General features: G+C 36.8%; 1 protein-coding gene across 4 annotated transcripts in view; it reads left to right on the forward strand.

Moving 5' to 3' along the window:
* Positions 1 to 16,593, forward strand: part of LOC129552284 (histone deacetylase 9) — a 716,367-nt gene that overhangs the window by 665,130 nt on the left and 34,644 nt on the right. For 2 of the 4 annotated variants that reach the window (XM_088833594.1, XM_088833586.1), the window contains exons 8-9: positions 5,473 to 5,604; positions 10,943 to 11,058. In XM_088833594.1, coding sequence (XP_088689720.1) covers positions 5,473 to 5,604; positions 10,943 to 11,058 — 248 coding nt within the window. The remainder of the gene's footprint in view (positions 1 to 5,472; positions 5,605 to 10,942; positions 11,059 to 16,593) is intronic. The other 2 variants (XM_088833606.1, XM_088833597.1) reach the window with 1 other exon arrangement.

Consider the following 16,593-nt stretch of genomic DNA (forward strand, 5'->3'; position numbering starts at 1 on the left):
AGTGAAAAGAGAAAAAAGTTTTAGTTCTCTCATCTTTAATATGTTTTCATTTAAATAATGATAATCAATTTTTCATGCAGTGTTTTCATCTCAGCAAACAAATACACTCAGTGGGCACACACACTAAAAGTCTGCCTTCTGTTTTTGTGATTAATTGAGATGTAGAGAGTGATGGGTATGGGGTAAAAATAGAAAGGCAATTAGTGCAACTAGGCATGAAATACATTCAGATACAAGCAAAATGTCTCCCCAGTTAGTGATCTCTTTCTGGGCTCTTGAGGATTTTCATCCCATTAGTAAGTCACTGGAATGGAAATCTTCAGTCTTTGGGGAGACCAAAGCATTGAAAATGGAATTAACTCTTAACTGCAAACTGAGTCAGCACAACAGGTTATTAATTCTACTGCCTGGTATATGTCATGCTGAGTTCGGTGTGTGGGCTTCTGAAATGTTAGGGGTGAGTTTATAAAGCATTATGAGGACTAAATGGTGGTTATTTATCATTCCAACTTTGGCCTTCACCACCAAGATACTAATGCTTCTGGTGACTCAAAATCAGAAGTGAAATACAGGTGAAAGTTTTTGCTAAAATCAATAGACTTGGCCTTTTACTTAGAAAAATTGTGATTGTATATTTTGAGAAAATAAATTTATTTTGTACTTTATAGAATATCAGTGATTGCTAGTTTTTACAAGCCTATGTCTTCAATTGATAAATATATCACTATGTCTCAAATGTTACCCTGTTGAGAACTGGATTTCAGACTTTTTCTGCACATTTTCATAGTCAATGGAAGTTGAGTAGCTTTGATTTGAACGTTTTAAAATAAAATTCTAAGTTTAAAATATATTGAAATATTTACTATTTTAAGCTACCTGTAGCACTCCTTGGTTTCTGATAATCTTTTTTTCTTCTGATACTCTCCTACATCCTTTTTGAGATCTCCAAGATATCATTATCCCCTTTATTTCTCTCTGTGTAGAACAATTATTAACATCTTCCGTCTCCAGATTACTTACCCCAGAGTTTTCACACTTGGCCATACCATATGAGTCCAGATAATTCTTTGTTGTGGGGCTGTCCTGTGAGTAGTAGGATGTTTAGCAACATCCCTGGCCTCCACCCACTACATTCCAGTAGCAACTCCCCATACTGCCAATCAGAGTATCTCTAGACATTGCCAGATGTCCCTGGTGTCAAAATCTTTGCCAACTGAGAACCACTGTTTTATCTTCTACTAAATATTATTTTGTTTGACTCCATGATAACTTTGCAAAATATGTACAACTGTGTTAATCAGAGTCTTGGCAAGTAACAGAACCCACATGATGTGGGTCATAGGCTTTTATGAAGGGACTGCTTACAACAGCTTGGGGATGTTGAGGCATCCAGAATATAGCTACAGCAGGAAGCCATTCCCACCCCTAGTGCTAAAGAAGCACAGAGAAGAAATAAGGTTGCTAGAGTGCTGGGAAAACTGGAACCATGGAACAGAGCCTTCAAGAGGGAGATGAAATCAGGAAGAGACAAAGCTATACCCGGTGATGCAGCACTATACCTGATCTCGAACTCCTCAATGTTTCGATCACTGGCCAGTCTTACCAGTAGGCTGAGTCCAAACAAGACCCAACCAGCAAAGGAATGGGATGATGTAACCCCAGGATTTGGTCTTGTGATTTCAGAGAAAGAAGGAAAATGCAATCTATTGGGACGTATGGAGGGGAAAAAAAGGGAAAACAAACTATCTCCATTTTAACATGAGAAACTGTGATTTAAAGTTATAAAGTAATTCATCCAAAGCCAAGTACCGAAAGCATACACAGGCACTTAAAGCACATCTATTTCACTCAATATACTACAACCGTATCTTGATAGCTGTCTTTCATGAATGAGCAGACCGATAGTAGATGATAGATGCCAAACCAAAACCCATTCTCATACCTACTCTGATGTCTACTTTTTTTTTAATGTTGACTATAGAAAGCTATTTAAAAGATGAATATCCAGCCCATTCTCATATAGACACATAGGAACAAAAGCTTTCTGCTGACTTGTGAAGTCATTTTCTGAAAAGTTTATGGAATTGTAGGTTTCCTGTAGAATGTTTAAGTGGCACATGCTGGTTTTCCAAGCTGTTGGCACATTTTCATCTTTACTGCAGATATTCAGCCCCGGCTAGTGCAATGTGTGAGGAGAAGGAGGACTAGACTGGGTATCAGGGGATTTGGGGCTCAGTCCCGGCTCTGTCATTCTTAGCATAACACTGACAGTAGCAGCAATAATAAAAATTACCTAAATCAAAATCACTGCAGATGGTGACTGCAGCCATGAGATTAAAAGACGCTTGCTCCTTGGAAGAAAAGCTATGACCTACCTAGATGGCATATTAAAAAGCAGAGACACTACTTTGCCAACAAAGGTCCATCTAGTCAAAGCTATAGTTTTTCCAGTAGTCATGTATGGATGTGAGAATTGGACTGTAAAGAAAGCTGAGCGCAGAAGAATCGATGCTTTTGAACTGTGGTGTTGGAAAAGACTTTTGAGAGTCCCTTGGACTGCAAGGAGATCCAACCAGTGAATCAAAAAGGAAATCAGTCCTGAATATTCATTGGAAGGACTGATGCTAAAGCTGAAACTCCAATACTTTGGCTACCTGATGCGAAGAACTGACTCATTGGAAAAGGCCTTGATGCTGGGAAAGATTGAGGCAGGAGGAGAAGGGGACGACAGAGGATGAGATGGTTGGATGGTATCACCAACTCTATGGACATGAGTTTGAGCAAGCTCTGGGAGTTGGTGATGGCCAGGGAAGCCTGGCGTGCTGCAGTCCATGGGGTTGCAGAGAGTTTGACACAACTGAGTGACTGAACTGAACCAAAACCTTTTTCTTCCCTTTTGCATTCACCCAGATCTTCATAGTTATTCTTAGGTATCTAGTCCTGTGGCCAAATTTCTGTGACATAAGGAAGATGTTAGAGTTTCATATTTGAATCCACAAATGTAGAGCCAGGCTCAGAAAGCACTAAAATCACACTGAAAATCTCATAGCTGGGATGTGTGGTCTGAATTCCACATATTCCTGCTGAAACATGGTGCCTTTTCTACTCCATCTTTGAAGTGATGGATCAATTTGTTTACTCCCTCTGGAGAGCCAGTCTGTAACATCTGAATCCATTAGACTTCATCATAAAGTCATATCTAGATCAAGATCTAAGATTCTGTGATTTTTATCCTAGGCTTATAAGCAAGATGACAGCAGATGCCAGTATATTAATAGTTAGCATACAGGGATTCTTTTTTTTTTTTTTTTGGATTTGAAATGGAATATATTTATTAACCTACAACTTATCAGAGACAAAATTGGTGTTTTAAAAGGTATTTAAAAATAAATATTATGGGCATGGGTGTTTATATGTTAGTCACTCAATCGTGTCCAACTCTTTGCGACCCCATGGTCTGTAGCCCGCCCGGCTCCTCTGTAGCCTGCCATGAAATTCTCCAGGCATGGATACTGGAGTGGGTAGCCATTCCCTACTCCAGGGGAATCTTCCCAACCCAGGAATCAAACCTGGGTTTTCTGCGTTGCAGGCGGATTCTTTTCCATCTAAGCCTCCAGGGAAGCCCAGGTATGGGGGGTGAGGGTGGAGATCTAAGTGAAATAGTATATAGTTCCATCTTTTCCCCTTTATTCACAAGTATGTTGGATGCTAGTAATTTAGATTCAGTCTTCTCTGCTAAGATCAAGTGGGTTAAGGAATGTTTGCACTCCTGGAAAGTCTGGCAAGAACTTTAATCCTTCCCCCAAACTATTACCCTTCTTTGCTTCAAGGTGGGAGGCCCAGGGAGTAAGACCTTTGCTGTCTCTAGTCACTGGGCTTCTTGTACTAATTCCTGACTTCTACCCTTATCTCCTGCCCATTTTGTACTTTTACAATATTTCCAGGTCATTTTTTTTTTAACATTTTTAGTATTTGGGGGCATAAAATTAGCTGTAACCCACCCCCCCCCAAATTAACTTTTTAATCTTCTCTAGTCAGTTCCAAGAAAACCTAGAATTCTCCGTCCAAGGTAGATCTAAAAAAAGATGGGTGAGTGAGAAAAGAACAAAGAGGAAACTAAAGTATTTGATATCAAAAATAAATAAATGAGTAATAGAAGATTGTAAGTTCTACTTTAGATATCCTCAGTAGTTGGATAGAACTATAAAATTTCTTCGAAGAAATCATTTTATCTGCTCCAGAATTCTAGCTACATTATAACATTGTATCTGATATATGTGGTTAGTAATGCTTTGGAAAAGCAGTTCTATAATTGTTTTGCAGTTCCTACATAAAGAAAGGTTGAAGAGCAGTATTTTCAGTGTTAGAAGATTAGACGTGAGCTAGGTTATCTGGATACAGAAGCTGGCTTCATCATCCCTTTTTACTTTGATGACTTTGGGCAAGTTCAAAACATCTCTTTGTTTTGGTTTCCTCACTGATATAAGCAAAGTGTAAGTAGACTCTGTCCCATTAGATTTTCTGTGGTTAAAGAAGTTAATATTGACAAAGATTTCAGGACAGTAGTGAAACACAGTGATCACTATATAAATATTAGTTGTCATCAGAAGCATTGTTTTCCTAATTATCATCATCACCACCGCCTCCATCATCATTGATTTCTACTGCAGAATCAATCCAGTGTTTCCATTCTTCTAAAGTATAATCACTTCAAAACTTAATGCATGAAGATAAATTATAGAGCATCACTCTTTAGAATAGTGTAACCAAAGAAACACATATGTATGAATAATGTGCTTTTGTATTTTGGAATATATAACCTAACTCAGAACTTTACCTGTAAGACTTGGCCACCCTTCCTTTCTAATTGACTGTGTATTCACTGTATATAAAGGTTTAGTCATAGTGATTCTACTTGGTTTTGTGTTATTATACTAAGTGTATTTTCCCAGGATTTCAGGTTAGAAACTACTGACATTGAAATATTTCAGGAGTCAGAATTAGACATAAATTATTTTCTGCAGAGGTGTTTTCCTATTACCAGAAGTCAGCCAAGAGTCTCTAAAATCACATTAGGGTACTGTTTTTAGTGGTTCTTGAGTTTCACCCTTGAGAGAATTAAAAGAACTGACAGTAAAGTATAATAAATCTTATTCTGACCCGAACACTCTCAGTCATTTAACTTCCTGTTAACAATCCCAATTCTGCTAGATAAAATAGGTAGAAAGCATATTTTTACTCTCTTTTCACTTTACATTTAGAGATATAGAAATTTCACACGTTTTGTAAAAATAATTATGACATTTGTCTGTTTGATTAATTTATAATCAATGCCTTATTTACATGCTTGGGTTTTAATTTGACATGAGAAGGGACCAAGAAAAGGGTGAGCCTTTTTTTTTTTTAATTACACAGGAGCAATTGGCTCTCCATTTTTTAATTTTTATCTATTTTCTTTGTCTCAATTCCCAGCCTCTGAGCCCAACTTGAAGGTGCGATCCAGGTTAAAACAGAAAGTGGCAGAGAGGAGAAGCAGCCCCTTACTCAGGCGGAAGGATGGAAATGTTGTCACTTCATTCAAGAAGCGAATGTTTGAGGTGACAGGTAATTGAGGACTGGGTAGATACACACTGGAAAAAAAAGAAAAACTGCTGCCAGTAGGAATGAAACAAAAATTAGCTTAGAATAAATATACCTGCTGTATATTAAAATTTATTTTGAAGAGAAACATTTCTTAAAAGGAAGATATATTGAAAACTCACAAGTAGTTCAGCAACCATTGCCATGCATTCACCAGCTGTGTTAAACAGGAAATGAATGAAAAACAGAACTATATGTCAATAGGCATAACTAGGGAATGCCAGAGCTCACCTTAATCTTTTCAGAAACAAGCAGTCCGTTTTGGGAATGCCAAGTCGGAGAATATAACTTTTAATGAAATTTGATCAGAAATAAGCAGAGGGAGGTTCAATAAGAATACTTCCCCCATATTCAGACATTAATGTACAGAATACATCTGGGAAAATTAAACTATGTGAAACAGCAAAACCTTGACTTTTCAACAAATTTACAGAACTCATAAATGACATTATGTGTTTACTAGTGAACTGGGACTTGTGGCAGGAGGGGGATATATTGCCTTTTATGAAGGGAAAGAAACTGTCATTTTCACTAGTCTCAAATGGAAGAGTTCTTAGTGTTTTAGCTGCCTGGTTAGTAGTGGGGTGAACAGGTTAGGAAATTCAGCCTGATGTCTTACAAAGCCCTCTAGTCCCGTTTGTACCTGGTCTGAGAAGACATAGAGATAGAAGAACCAAAAAGGCTAGCCAAAATAACAAAACCAACTATTGTTTATTGAGTAACTACTTAGAGCTATACATTGTATGTGACCATTTCCTTTGGTTGCATCAATATAGAAATGAAAATCTAGAGCCATGTTTGTCCATTCCTAAGGAAAATTGTGCTTATATCAAAGTAGTCAGTTGGCATTATTTCTCTAGGATCGGATCTTATTCTTAGAAAGTTTTTTTAAAAAATTCTTTCTTTTCTGTATCTTCTTTGGTCATGATAGTGTCTAGTTTAGGGAGATAGTATGAAGATTGTGGAGGCAGAGGTTGAAAAGTGTAGACTACCAATGAGGCAGTATTTTGACAGATCACTAGGGAGAAAAAAAATGTTTAGTCTCCTATTCAGTCCTGACAGATTAATATGTTTATCTGAGGAAAAGTATTGGTGAAATTTTTTTTTTCTTGAGGGATAATAAATATTAAATAAATAATTATTGTACTAGAGTTTATTTTCCAGTATCAAATACAATCACTAGTTTAGACCAATTCAATAATGAATTTAGAGTTATAGACTTTTTCCCCCAATAAACCTATTTGTATTTCATTAAGTGAAAATCTTGAATAAGTTTTCATAATAGAAGTCCTTGATGGGTGTGGGGATGAATCTGTGGAGTGAATCTAGATTAATGAAAGTAAAGAATAATGAACATATCAATTGTCTAATGTAATGACCCTTAGGTCATTTTTCTTATGGGAGACAGTAGGTTCTCTCATAACAGAAAAACTTAAAGAAAATAGAAACACGTGTATATTGCTTTTTTGTTTCTTTAAGATCTTATTTATTGCAATGTTTTATTTATTGCAATGTTCTTTTCTATTTTCCTGTTAACCTTTTTCATGATCATAACTTTTACCCACATGGTCACTTTTTTCTTTCTTACCAAATTTCAGTCGAATTTAGCTCAATACTTAACTGAGTAATAATTAATTCTCATTTATAGGAGTTAATGATTTGCTAGAGTTCTACTCAGGTTCTTTACTTGTGAAATATCATAATTTTCTCTCCTTTTATGAGATAATAACTCCCCTTTGCAACTGAGGGAAAAAACTTGTATTTGAAGAGACTAGACAGACATTTCTGATCAGTGAGATGGGACTTATGGATGCTTTGGTTGATATTTTTAACTGTATGTAAAACTGGTATGTTTTAACTGATATTTTAACTTTATGTTGCAGTTAATCTAAATGTTTTTGGAGAATTTAAACTATTGGACACACAGTTTTCTGCGCCTCTACATCCTCTTTCTCTGTCAGCTTTCATGTGATTAGGATGAGCTCTGTTTGGATCTTAATACTAATTATTTTTGCTGTTCATGTCTCACCTCTATCCTGTCTCTTCCCTGTTTCATAGGTTCAACTGTTTGCTTTTTTCCAAACCCTTGCCACCTCTCTCCTCCCAGTAGTTGACATGAGAGCCACCTGTCATCTTCCCCATTTTAAAATTCAAGGGTCTTCTGCTCTTCCCGCTACAAAGCCATGCTATTTTAAAATTCTAGGTCCTAGCACATTCCTGTGCCTATAATGTCTTCTCCTCCACTCTCCCCTTCTCCACTGCCCCCATTTCATGAGTTGCTCTTCTTCAAGCCCCAGTTGTAATATTACTTCTACTTAGAGATTTTTCTCAGTGTTTCCAGAAAGTCAGTTGCTACCTTTTCTCCCAGACCATGTCCAGTGTGATCTTGTAGAATCCTGTGGTAGAATCTATCGTCTCACATTCTAGTATCTGCCATAGTGATTTCTATTCGATACATAAGGCAACACTTCTGTATGAATATCATATAAAATAATACAAATAATATACTTTTAAATTGACAGGACATTTTAAAATAGTTTTTCTTTTTTTTAAAGACAGGATGTAGAATGGGACTTTAATGAGAAATCAGTGTGTAGTCATACAAGAAGGACAAGAGTTAGGAGTCCAGGGGAAACAAATTCCTGACGGATTTTTTTAATGTTCATTTTCTTTCTTAAAAGAAAAATAAGCAAGAAAGAGGCACATATAAAAAGTAGATTAATCAAAGTGTAAGCAATATATATAGACTGAAAGTCAGTGAGCGAAATATATTTAGGAACTTTATGATACCAGTGACTTGAAATCCCGTAGTAAGTAGGTGGCATGATCAGAATTCTGTCACCAGTCTCACATTCTTTCCATTGGTGATACACTTCTGAGTAGAGAAATATTTATAATAGAAAGTTGAAAGTTGTTAGTGTTCCAAGGGAGGGCAAGCAACTATAGCCTGCAAATTGGGCACTCCCATTTACAGGGGACAGATGGTATATGAGCCAGGCTTTGAACATAGAGGTGGGATTGACCCTGTGATGAAGTAGGGGGAGAAATAAGAGCATAAAAAAGCCTGAAATGGGAAAGTGGCACATACAGGGAGTAGGCAATTTAAATTTGACTGAGTGCAGAGTTCAGAAAGGGCAATAGTAGGAAATAATGTCAGGCTCCATTTTGGAGCAGAGGAACACAGTGAAAGTTGTCTCACTCTGATCCATCTGGCAGCAGTTTAAGGAAAGTTTGGAAGGACTGCTGTAGCAACTCAGAAATATTAGGAGATATTTTCTGTAGTCCATGAGAGGATAATGAGGGCTGAGAGAGTAAACTGAAATCTTTGTAGTCAGAAGAAGGTGAAAAATAATGGAAAAAACAAAACAAACTGACCTAATAATTGATTAGATTTGGAGTAAGGAAGGGAATGAGAATGACTCTAAGGATGACTATAAACAGAGTTAAGCAGGGCACGTTTAGTATTAAAATACACTGAATTCGACTTACATTAAAGAGAGATTAACAATGTCCAGCATTCCAAAGGGATTCAGACTGGAAATTCTGAGAGGGAACAATAAGAAATACAGCTTTTATGGGAGGAAATATTGAGGGCAGAAGGAGAAAGGGGTGACAGAGGATGAGATGGTTGGATGGCATCACCAATTCAGTGGACATGAATTTGGGTAAACTCCCAGGGTTGGTGATGGGCAGGCAGGCGGTGATGGGCAGGGAGGCCTGGTGTTCTGCGGTCCATGGTATCACAAAGAGTTGGACATGACTGAGCGACTGAACTGAACTGAATGCAAGGATTCTGCCTAAATATGATAGCTGGTGTCATAACTTTGAATTGTTTTGACAAGGGAAAGAAAAATAGGATAAGGCTACAAAGTTTGGTGAATACCTACATTTAGAAATTGATTGAACGAGGAAAATCCAGAGAGATGGAAAAACAAACATGGAGGCAGAGAATTTTATTGTAGAAAGGATGTGGAGAATGAGAACTGTTTTGTCAAAACTATTCAAATTTGGTCTTTTTGAGAGAACAATTGCCGTCCACAATGAGTAAGCTAGATGGCTAGCTCTTAAAGGAATGAGCACATCACTTCTTACAAGTTACTAGCATGCTTTCAGACTAGAGGGACAATTCCAGTGGAAAAGGACAACCTGAAGGTTCAAAATAATTGATGGAGCTAAATCTTAAAGCAGATGTTCGGGGGTGGGGTCATGGATGAAAGTGTATGTGACAGTATTGGAGCAGGGAGCAGAAGAGAAATGTTTTCACTTTGATGTGGGCAAGGAGAGTGTATATAACAAAATCATGAGATAGAAAGAAAAATCACTGATGGAAGTCATTTAGAAGTTGTTCAGTCTCCAAGAAGTGTGAATCATTTGTGCAGAGCTGAGTAGACAAAGAATGAGACACCTAGAAAAATGTTGAAATGAAAGAACTATTGAGGGTAATAGGGAATTGATTAGAGCTCAGCAGATAACTTGCCAAAGCTTGATAAGGTGGCCTCTCTTAGCTATATTTCTAGGATCTGGAAGTTTATATTTCATTAATTAGATATTTTGGTAAGTGAACTACCTCCGTCATAAATTGAAATGCGTTTGAATTTTATATCTGAAGATGACAGAGATCTATATTGTTGTTATTTAACTTTTGGTAAATGAATTTCTTGTTATATTGGTCTTTAAAATTGAACATATTAAATTTAGGCAGCTTCTCATCTTCTGGAAAATAAGTTGGCTAGAGTTAAGATTAAACAATGTTGTACAAGGTTGACAGTGTAACACTGAGATTTTATCTTCTACTGTATTTTCTTCATATAACTTTGACTAAGATGTGCTGTAATAAGGTATAGCCTTAGTATATTAAATAAAGAGCTATTTATAACATAGAATATAGGCAATTTTTCCACATACCAGGGAAATGGTTCCAGGCCTCATGTGCTGATGGCATGTTTTTATGAACTATGCAAGTCTATTACAGTTATTTTTTTTATGATAGCACAAGAGGAAGTAATAGAAGATTATTTTTTTCCTAATCGAAAGCTTCTATAATCCTCTCTAACTGAATATCTTCTCTAAAATTGTTGAATACTATGTGGTATTTTTTTAGTGAAAAGAAGGGGAGAAAAGTGATACGAAAATCCAGAAATGTTCCACATTTTTTCAGGGTTCTTTTTATTAGTGACATGGTGCTTGTCATTCATGCTGGGGGAAGAAACAGTATCTGTGGCTGTATATTACTTACAGTATAAATACAGTTCATCTCTGTATGTTTTTCACAAGTGTATTTGTACTTCTCATTGTTTTTCAGAATCTTCAGTCAGTAGCAGTTCCCCAGGATCTGGTCCCAGTTCACCAAACAATGGTCCGACTGGAAATATTACTGAAAATGAGACTTCAGTTTTGCCACCTACTCCTCATGCTGAGGTAAGGCTCTTATTATTTTGGTTGTTTTGAAAGTTAAATCTTTGATTAGCCACCTAAAACTCAGTGATATTTCTGAACTGAAGTTTAAAGCCACCTGACCTTAGTTACTTTCCTGATAGGTTTATAACGTGTGGAACTGAGTAAATGTGATTTATTTACAAAGTTTGGGTGATAATCACAGGTTTGAATATGCTGAAATGTAATCTTCAAAAAAAAACAAACACACTCTTAGTTATGCTGAGTATACACTCACTGCCCAGTAGCTGTATAACCCTGAAGTCCTTCTTCATGGCTCTTGGTTATTCTGCTGTGAGTAGACACATCAGTAAGTGAAAACAACTTCATGCAAACCTTTCAGAAGAACAGTTGCCCAGCAAAGTAGGTTTTATCCATTTGACCTGAAGAGTAATGAAAAATAGTTGTAGTATCATAATTGAGGAACAGAGTTCAACTAAGCAATGTGTTGAGGACCTCCTATATGCTATTCATTTTGCCTGGCAATGAGGATAGACAGATAAATGATATATGAACTCTGTCCTTAAAAAACAAAAGATTCAAGAAAATGGGTCTGAAATAACCATGATTGGTTGAAGCCAGTGATACAAGAATAGAAAACAGTAAATTTGGGAGTCAACAAGAATTTGTCTTTGTGTATAGAATGGGAAAGACTAGAGATCTCTTCAATAAAATCGGAGATACCAAGGGAACATTTCATGCAAAAATGGGCACAATAAAGGACAGAAAGGACAGAAATGTCAAGAATCTAACAAGCAGAAGAGATTAAGAAGAGGTGGCAAGAATACACAGAAGAGCAAAACAAAAAAGGTCTTAATGACCTAGACAACCACGATAGTGTGGTCACTCACTTAGCACCAGACATCCTGGAGTGGAAAGTCAAGTGGGCCTTAGGAAGCATTACGACAAATAAAGCTAGTGGAGATAATGGAATTCCAGCTGAGGTATTTAAAATCTCTAATAATTATGCTGTTAAAGTGCTGCACTCAATATGCCAACAAATTAGAAAAACTCGGCAGTGGCCACAGGACTAGAAAAGGTCAGTTTTCGTTCTAATCCCAGAGAAGGGTGATGACAAAGAATGTTCAAACTACCATACTATAGTGCTCATTTCAAGTGCTAGCAAGGTAATGCTCAAAATCCTTCAAGCTAGACTTCAACAGTATGTGAACTGAGAACTTCCAGATGTACAATCTAGCTTTAGAAAAGGCAGAGGAACCAGAGCTCAAATTGTCAACACCCGTTGGATCATAGGAAAAGCAAAGGAATACCAGAAAAACATCTGCTTCATTGACTATGCTAAAGCCTTTGATTGTGTGGATCACAATAAACTATGGAAAATTCTTCAAGAGACAGAAATACCAGACCACCTTACCCAACTCCTGAGAAACCTGTATGCAGGACAAGAAGCAACAGTTAGAATTGGACATGGAACAGGCTGGTTCCAAATCAGGAAAGGAGAATGACAAGGCTATATATTGTCACCATGCTTATTTAACTTATATGTAGAGTACATCATGCGAAATGCCATGCTTGTTGAATCCCAAGCTAGAATCAAGACTGCCGGGAGAAATTTCAACAACCTCAGTTGTGCAGACGCTACCACTCTGATAGCAAAAAGCCAAGAGGGAGTAAAGAGCCTCTTGATGAGATGAAAGAGGAGAGTAAAAAACTGGCTTAAAACTCAACATTCAGAAAACTAGGATCATGGCATCTGGTCCAATCACTTCATGGCAAATAGAAGGGGGAAAAGTGAAAACAGTGGCAGATTTTATTTTCTGGGCTCCAAAATCACTGCGGACAGTAACTGCAGCCATGAAATTAAATGACTCTTACTCCTTGGAAGAACAGCTATGAGAAACCTAGACAGTGTATTAAAAAGCAGAGACATAACTTTGCCAACAAAGTTCCATCTAGTCAAAGCTATGGTTTTTCCAATAGTCATGTACGAACGTGAGAATTGAAGCACAAAGAAGGCTGAGCACTGAAAAATTGGTGCTTTCAAATTGTGCTTGGAGAAGACTCTTGAGAGTCACTTGGAGAGCAGGGAGATCAAACCAGTCAATCCTAAAGGAAATCAATCCTGAATATTCATTGAAAGGACTGATGCTGAAGCTGAAACTCCAGTACTTTGGTCAGCTGATGCAAAGAGCTGACTCATTGGAAAAGACCCTGATGCTGGGAAAGATTGAAGGCAAAAGGTGAAAAACGCTGCAGAGGATGAGATGCTTAGATAGCATCACCAACTCAATGGACATGAGTTTGAGCAGAGATAGTGGAGGATAGAGGAGCTTGTCCATGGGGTGTCAAAGAGATGGACACATCTTAGCGACGGAACAACCCAATAGACTATGTATCCAGTTTCCGTATCAGGCTAAGCAAAGACAACAGCCACTCCTATGGAATGAGCTATTTTGAAGTCACCATCATTGACTGAAATTCTGAGTTTTCCTTCTCTGTCATTATAATGCCTCCTTATCATGCATTGCTCACTACAGGAGAAAGCTGGTATAGTAACTTCTCATATATAATTGTGGCATATGTCTTCCATTGTACGGTATAGAGTCATGATATTTTGGAGTTAAAAGAGATTGATCAAATCTCTGATTCTTGAATCATCTGCTTTTCTGATATGTGATTATCAGACTTCCACTGGAGCACTCCTATTCAAAGGGAACTCACTTCACTGTTTCTTCATGCAATCTAGTTGATTGTGGACAGTCAGCTTGACTGATAAAAAGTATCTTCTATATGTTATGCCAAAATATATGTCTATAATTTCATGCATACTAACATAAATGTATAATAAATTATTTATAAGTCATAAATTATCTGGCTAATTGAAAGCAGACACCCAGAGGTTATCCGTGATAGGGAAAGAACTGGAATCAGTGAAGTCACTTCTGTGAGGACATTTGTGTACTTGAGTCTTGAGGTTTGGTTTTCAGAAGAGAAAAGGCAAAGCCCTGTACTGACCAAAAAAGATGATCTAATAGGAGACCATCCAACACATGACCCATATTTATGCTACATTGGTGGGTCCTTCATCCCCATCCCCAGAGATGTCTTGATATCGACCAGGGCAGGGGCACACTGTCTCCTTGAGGAGTTGTAACCAGAATATATAAGGCTGTAGCCCAAATTTTTATAACTTCAAATTATTAATTTAATTTAAAGTGCCCCAGATTTTTAGTTCCCTAGGTATCTGGAAAAAGCAAATGTAAATCCTTTCTAGATGAATACAAATTCATTTTATTTTACTTATTTTTTAAAGATTTATTTATTTATTATTTATTTTTGGCTATGGTGGGTCTTCATTGCTGCACGCGGGCTTTCTCTAGTTGCGGTGAGTAGAGGCTACTCTCTAGTTGTGATGTGTGGGCTTCTCCTTGTGGTGGCCTCTCTTGTGGGGCATAGGCTCTAGGTGTGCAGACTTCAGTTATTGCAGCACATGGGCTCAGTAGTTGTGTCTTGTGGGCTCTTGAGCACAGGCTCAGTAGTTCTGACACACAGGCTTAGTTGCTCCGAGGCATGTGAGATCTTCCTGGGCCAGGTATCAAACTGGTGTCTCTTGCACTGCAAGCTGGATTCTTAACCACTGGACCACCAGGGAAACCTCTCACATTCATTTTAGACTTAAAAATTTTCTCTCAGTTTTCCAAGAAAAACGAGCAGAATAGATAGGAAATTCTCTTATTTGTGACCATCTTTCAGCCATATGAAGAATACAATTCAAGCCACTACATTTTCTCCAGTCCTCCATTTCTTGTTTCTTACCATCCCATGTCCCTTTGCTTTTCATTTTTCTTTCTAAACGTGACACCAGAGGAAATAAATATTTCACATGTATTTGTGACCATTGATGTAAGATCCTTAAGACTATTGGTTATAGGTATTGTATTTCTGTTAGTGCAATTATAAATTATATCTCAACATCAGTCAGTTTTCTGCAACCCTTTAATGAATTTTCAGAGAAAGTACAAGTTGGTCACAAATATTTCCAAAAAACTTCAGATTTCCATTTCCTCTCAGCTTAAAGAATGTGATTCGGTAGCACAAACATTAAAGGATCTGGATTCTAAAATGGTTATGGATGAATTCTATGTTCTTAGGAAATGAAAGCACACTTAAATTACATTCATTCAACAGCATTTATGATTTTTCAAAATGCACTGTTAAAAGGTACAGAAGACCACTTATAGCTTGATGGTATTTTATCAAGATTAGAAACAGCAGTTCAATGTTTTGATCAGGAAAACATATGTAGGTAACAGTATATTTTTTAAAAAATCAAAAGAATGTAAAAAATCAAAGGGGTAATGAACACAAAATTTAGCATGATGGTTACCTCTCAGGAGGGAGAAAGACTGTGAAGGGGACATGGTTTGCTACGAAAAATGAAGATACATATATACCTTCATTATAAATACAAATATATGTATGCAGTACTTAGTATAACAAAGAAATACATATTCATAAGACTTGAAATAAATGGAAAAGATGAGATTTTCTCTTTACTTCAAGATTTTTAAAACCTGTTAAGTAGCTCACATTGTGTGACCCTATAATTAAATTTCAAAAATATGTACAATGGAGACTGTAAATTAAAGGAATTTGCTTGTATTATTTTAATCTGTTTTATACTTCTAAAACCTTTACTGATATCTAACACAAATATCTGTTTAGATGCCCAACAATTAGCTTTTCATATTCTTTGAACGTATTAGCTTTGAACATATTCTTTCCTTCTACCTCCACCGGTGTTAAAAAAAAAAAAAAACACAGAAGGAAATGTGATTTAATGGAGTTTGAAAGAGTAGAGGTATTTCTTCAGGTCAGTGACAGGACATTCACCTCCAAAGCTGGGAAGACTAGTTCAAAAGCAAGCAGTGACTTACTTCATAATGAATTAATTGTGTGCCTGAACTATGATCCAAAAGGCCAGGTGGGCAGACCTTTATGCACTGATGGGTAGCCTCTCCATGGCCCAGAACAAAAAATTCAACCCTGATGACTAACATGTGCTTTTCTGCTGCATTGCATTTACAGAGGTCTGTAGCATAATTCATACTGGGGAGGTGAGGAGACAGCAGAATTCAGACTGAAATTGTCAGCAAATTAATATCCTAGCTTTGTATCACCAAATCCTTCCACCTAAACTAAAGTGGGAAAAAAATGTTTTTCAGCCAGTTTTTGATTAATGATCATTTTGATTGTGTGATATTTATAGGCACCCTCTAAGATTAATAATAGTATATAACTTCATATCAAAAGAAATATTTGGGGGTATGAAAAATTTACATCATTACACTTTCAAAAATTATATTAGTTGCATACTTTACCATTTATAAAATAGGTTTATTCTACCATCTTTGCTTAAGTAGCAAAGTTTTGCAAAGCAGGTGAGTTTTCATTTTTAAAATAGTATAACAGTGTACATTTGAATCAACCTTCTATTCTGTGACCTGAAATTAGAAAAGCATGTCACATAATTCTTTCAGATCCCATATAGATGAATGG

This window comes from Moschus berezovskii, chromosome 3, assembly GCF_049115385.1.
Source record: "Moschus berezovskii isolate FMDL1 chromosome 3, NW_MosBer_1.0, whole genome shotgun sequence".
In the NCBI taxonomy this organism is placed as follows: domain Eukaryota; kingdom Metazoa; phylum Chordata; class Mammalia; order Artiodactyla; family Moschidae; genus Moschus; species Moschus berezovskii.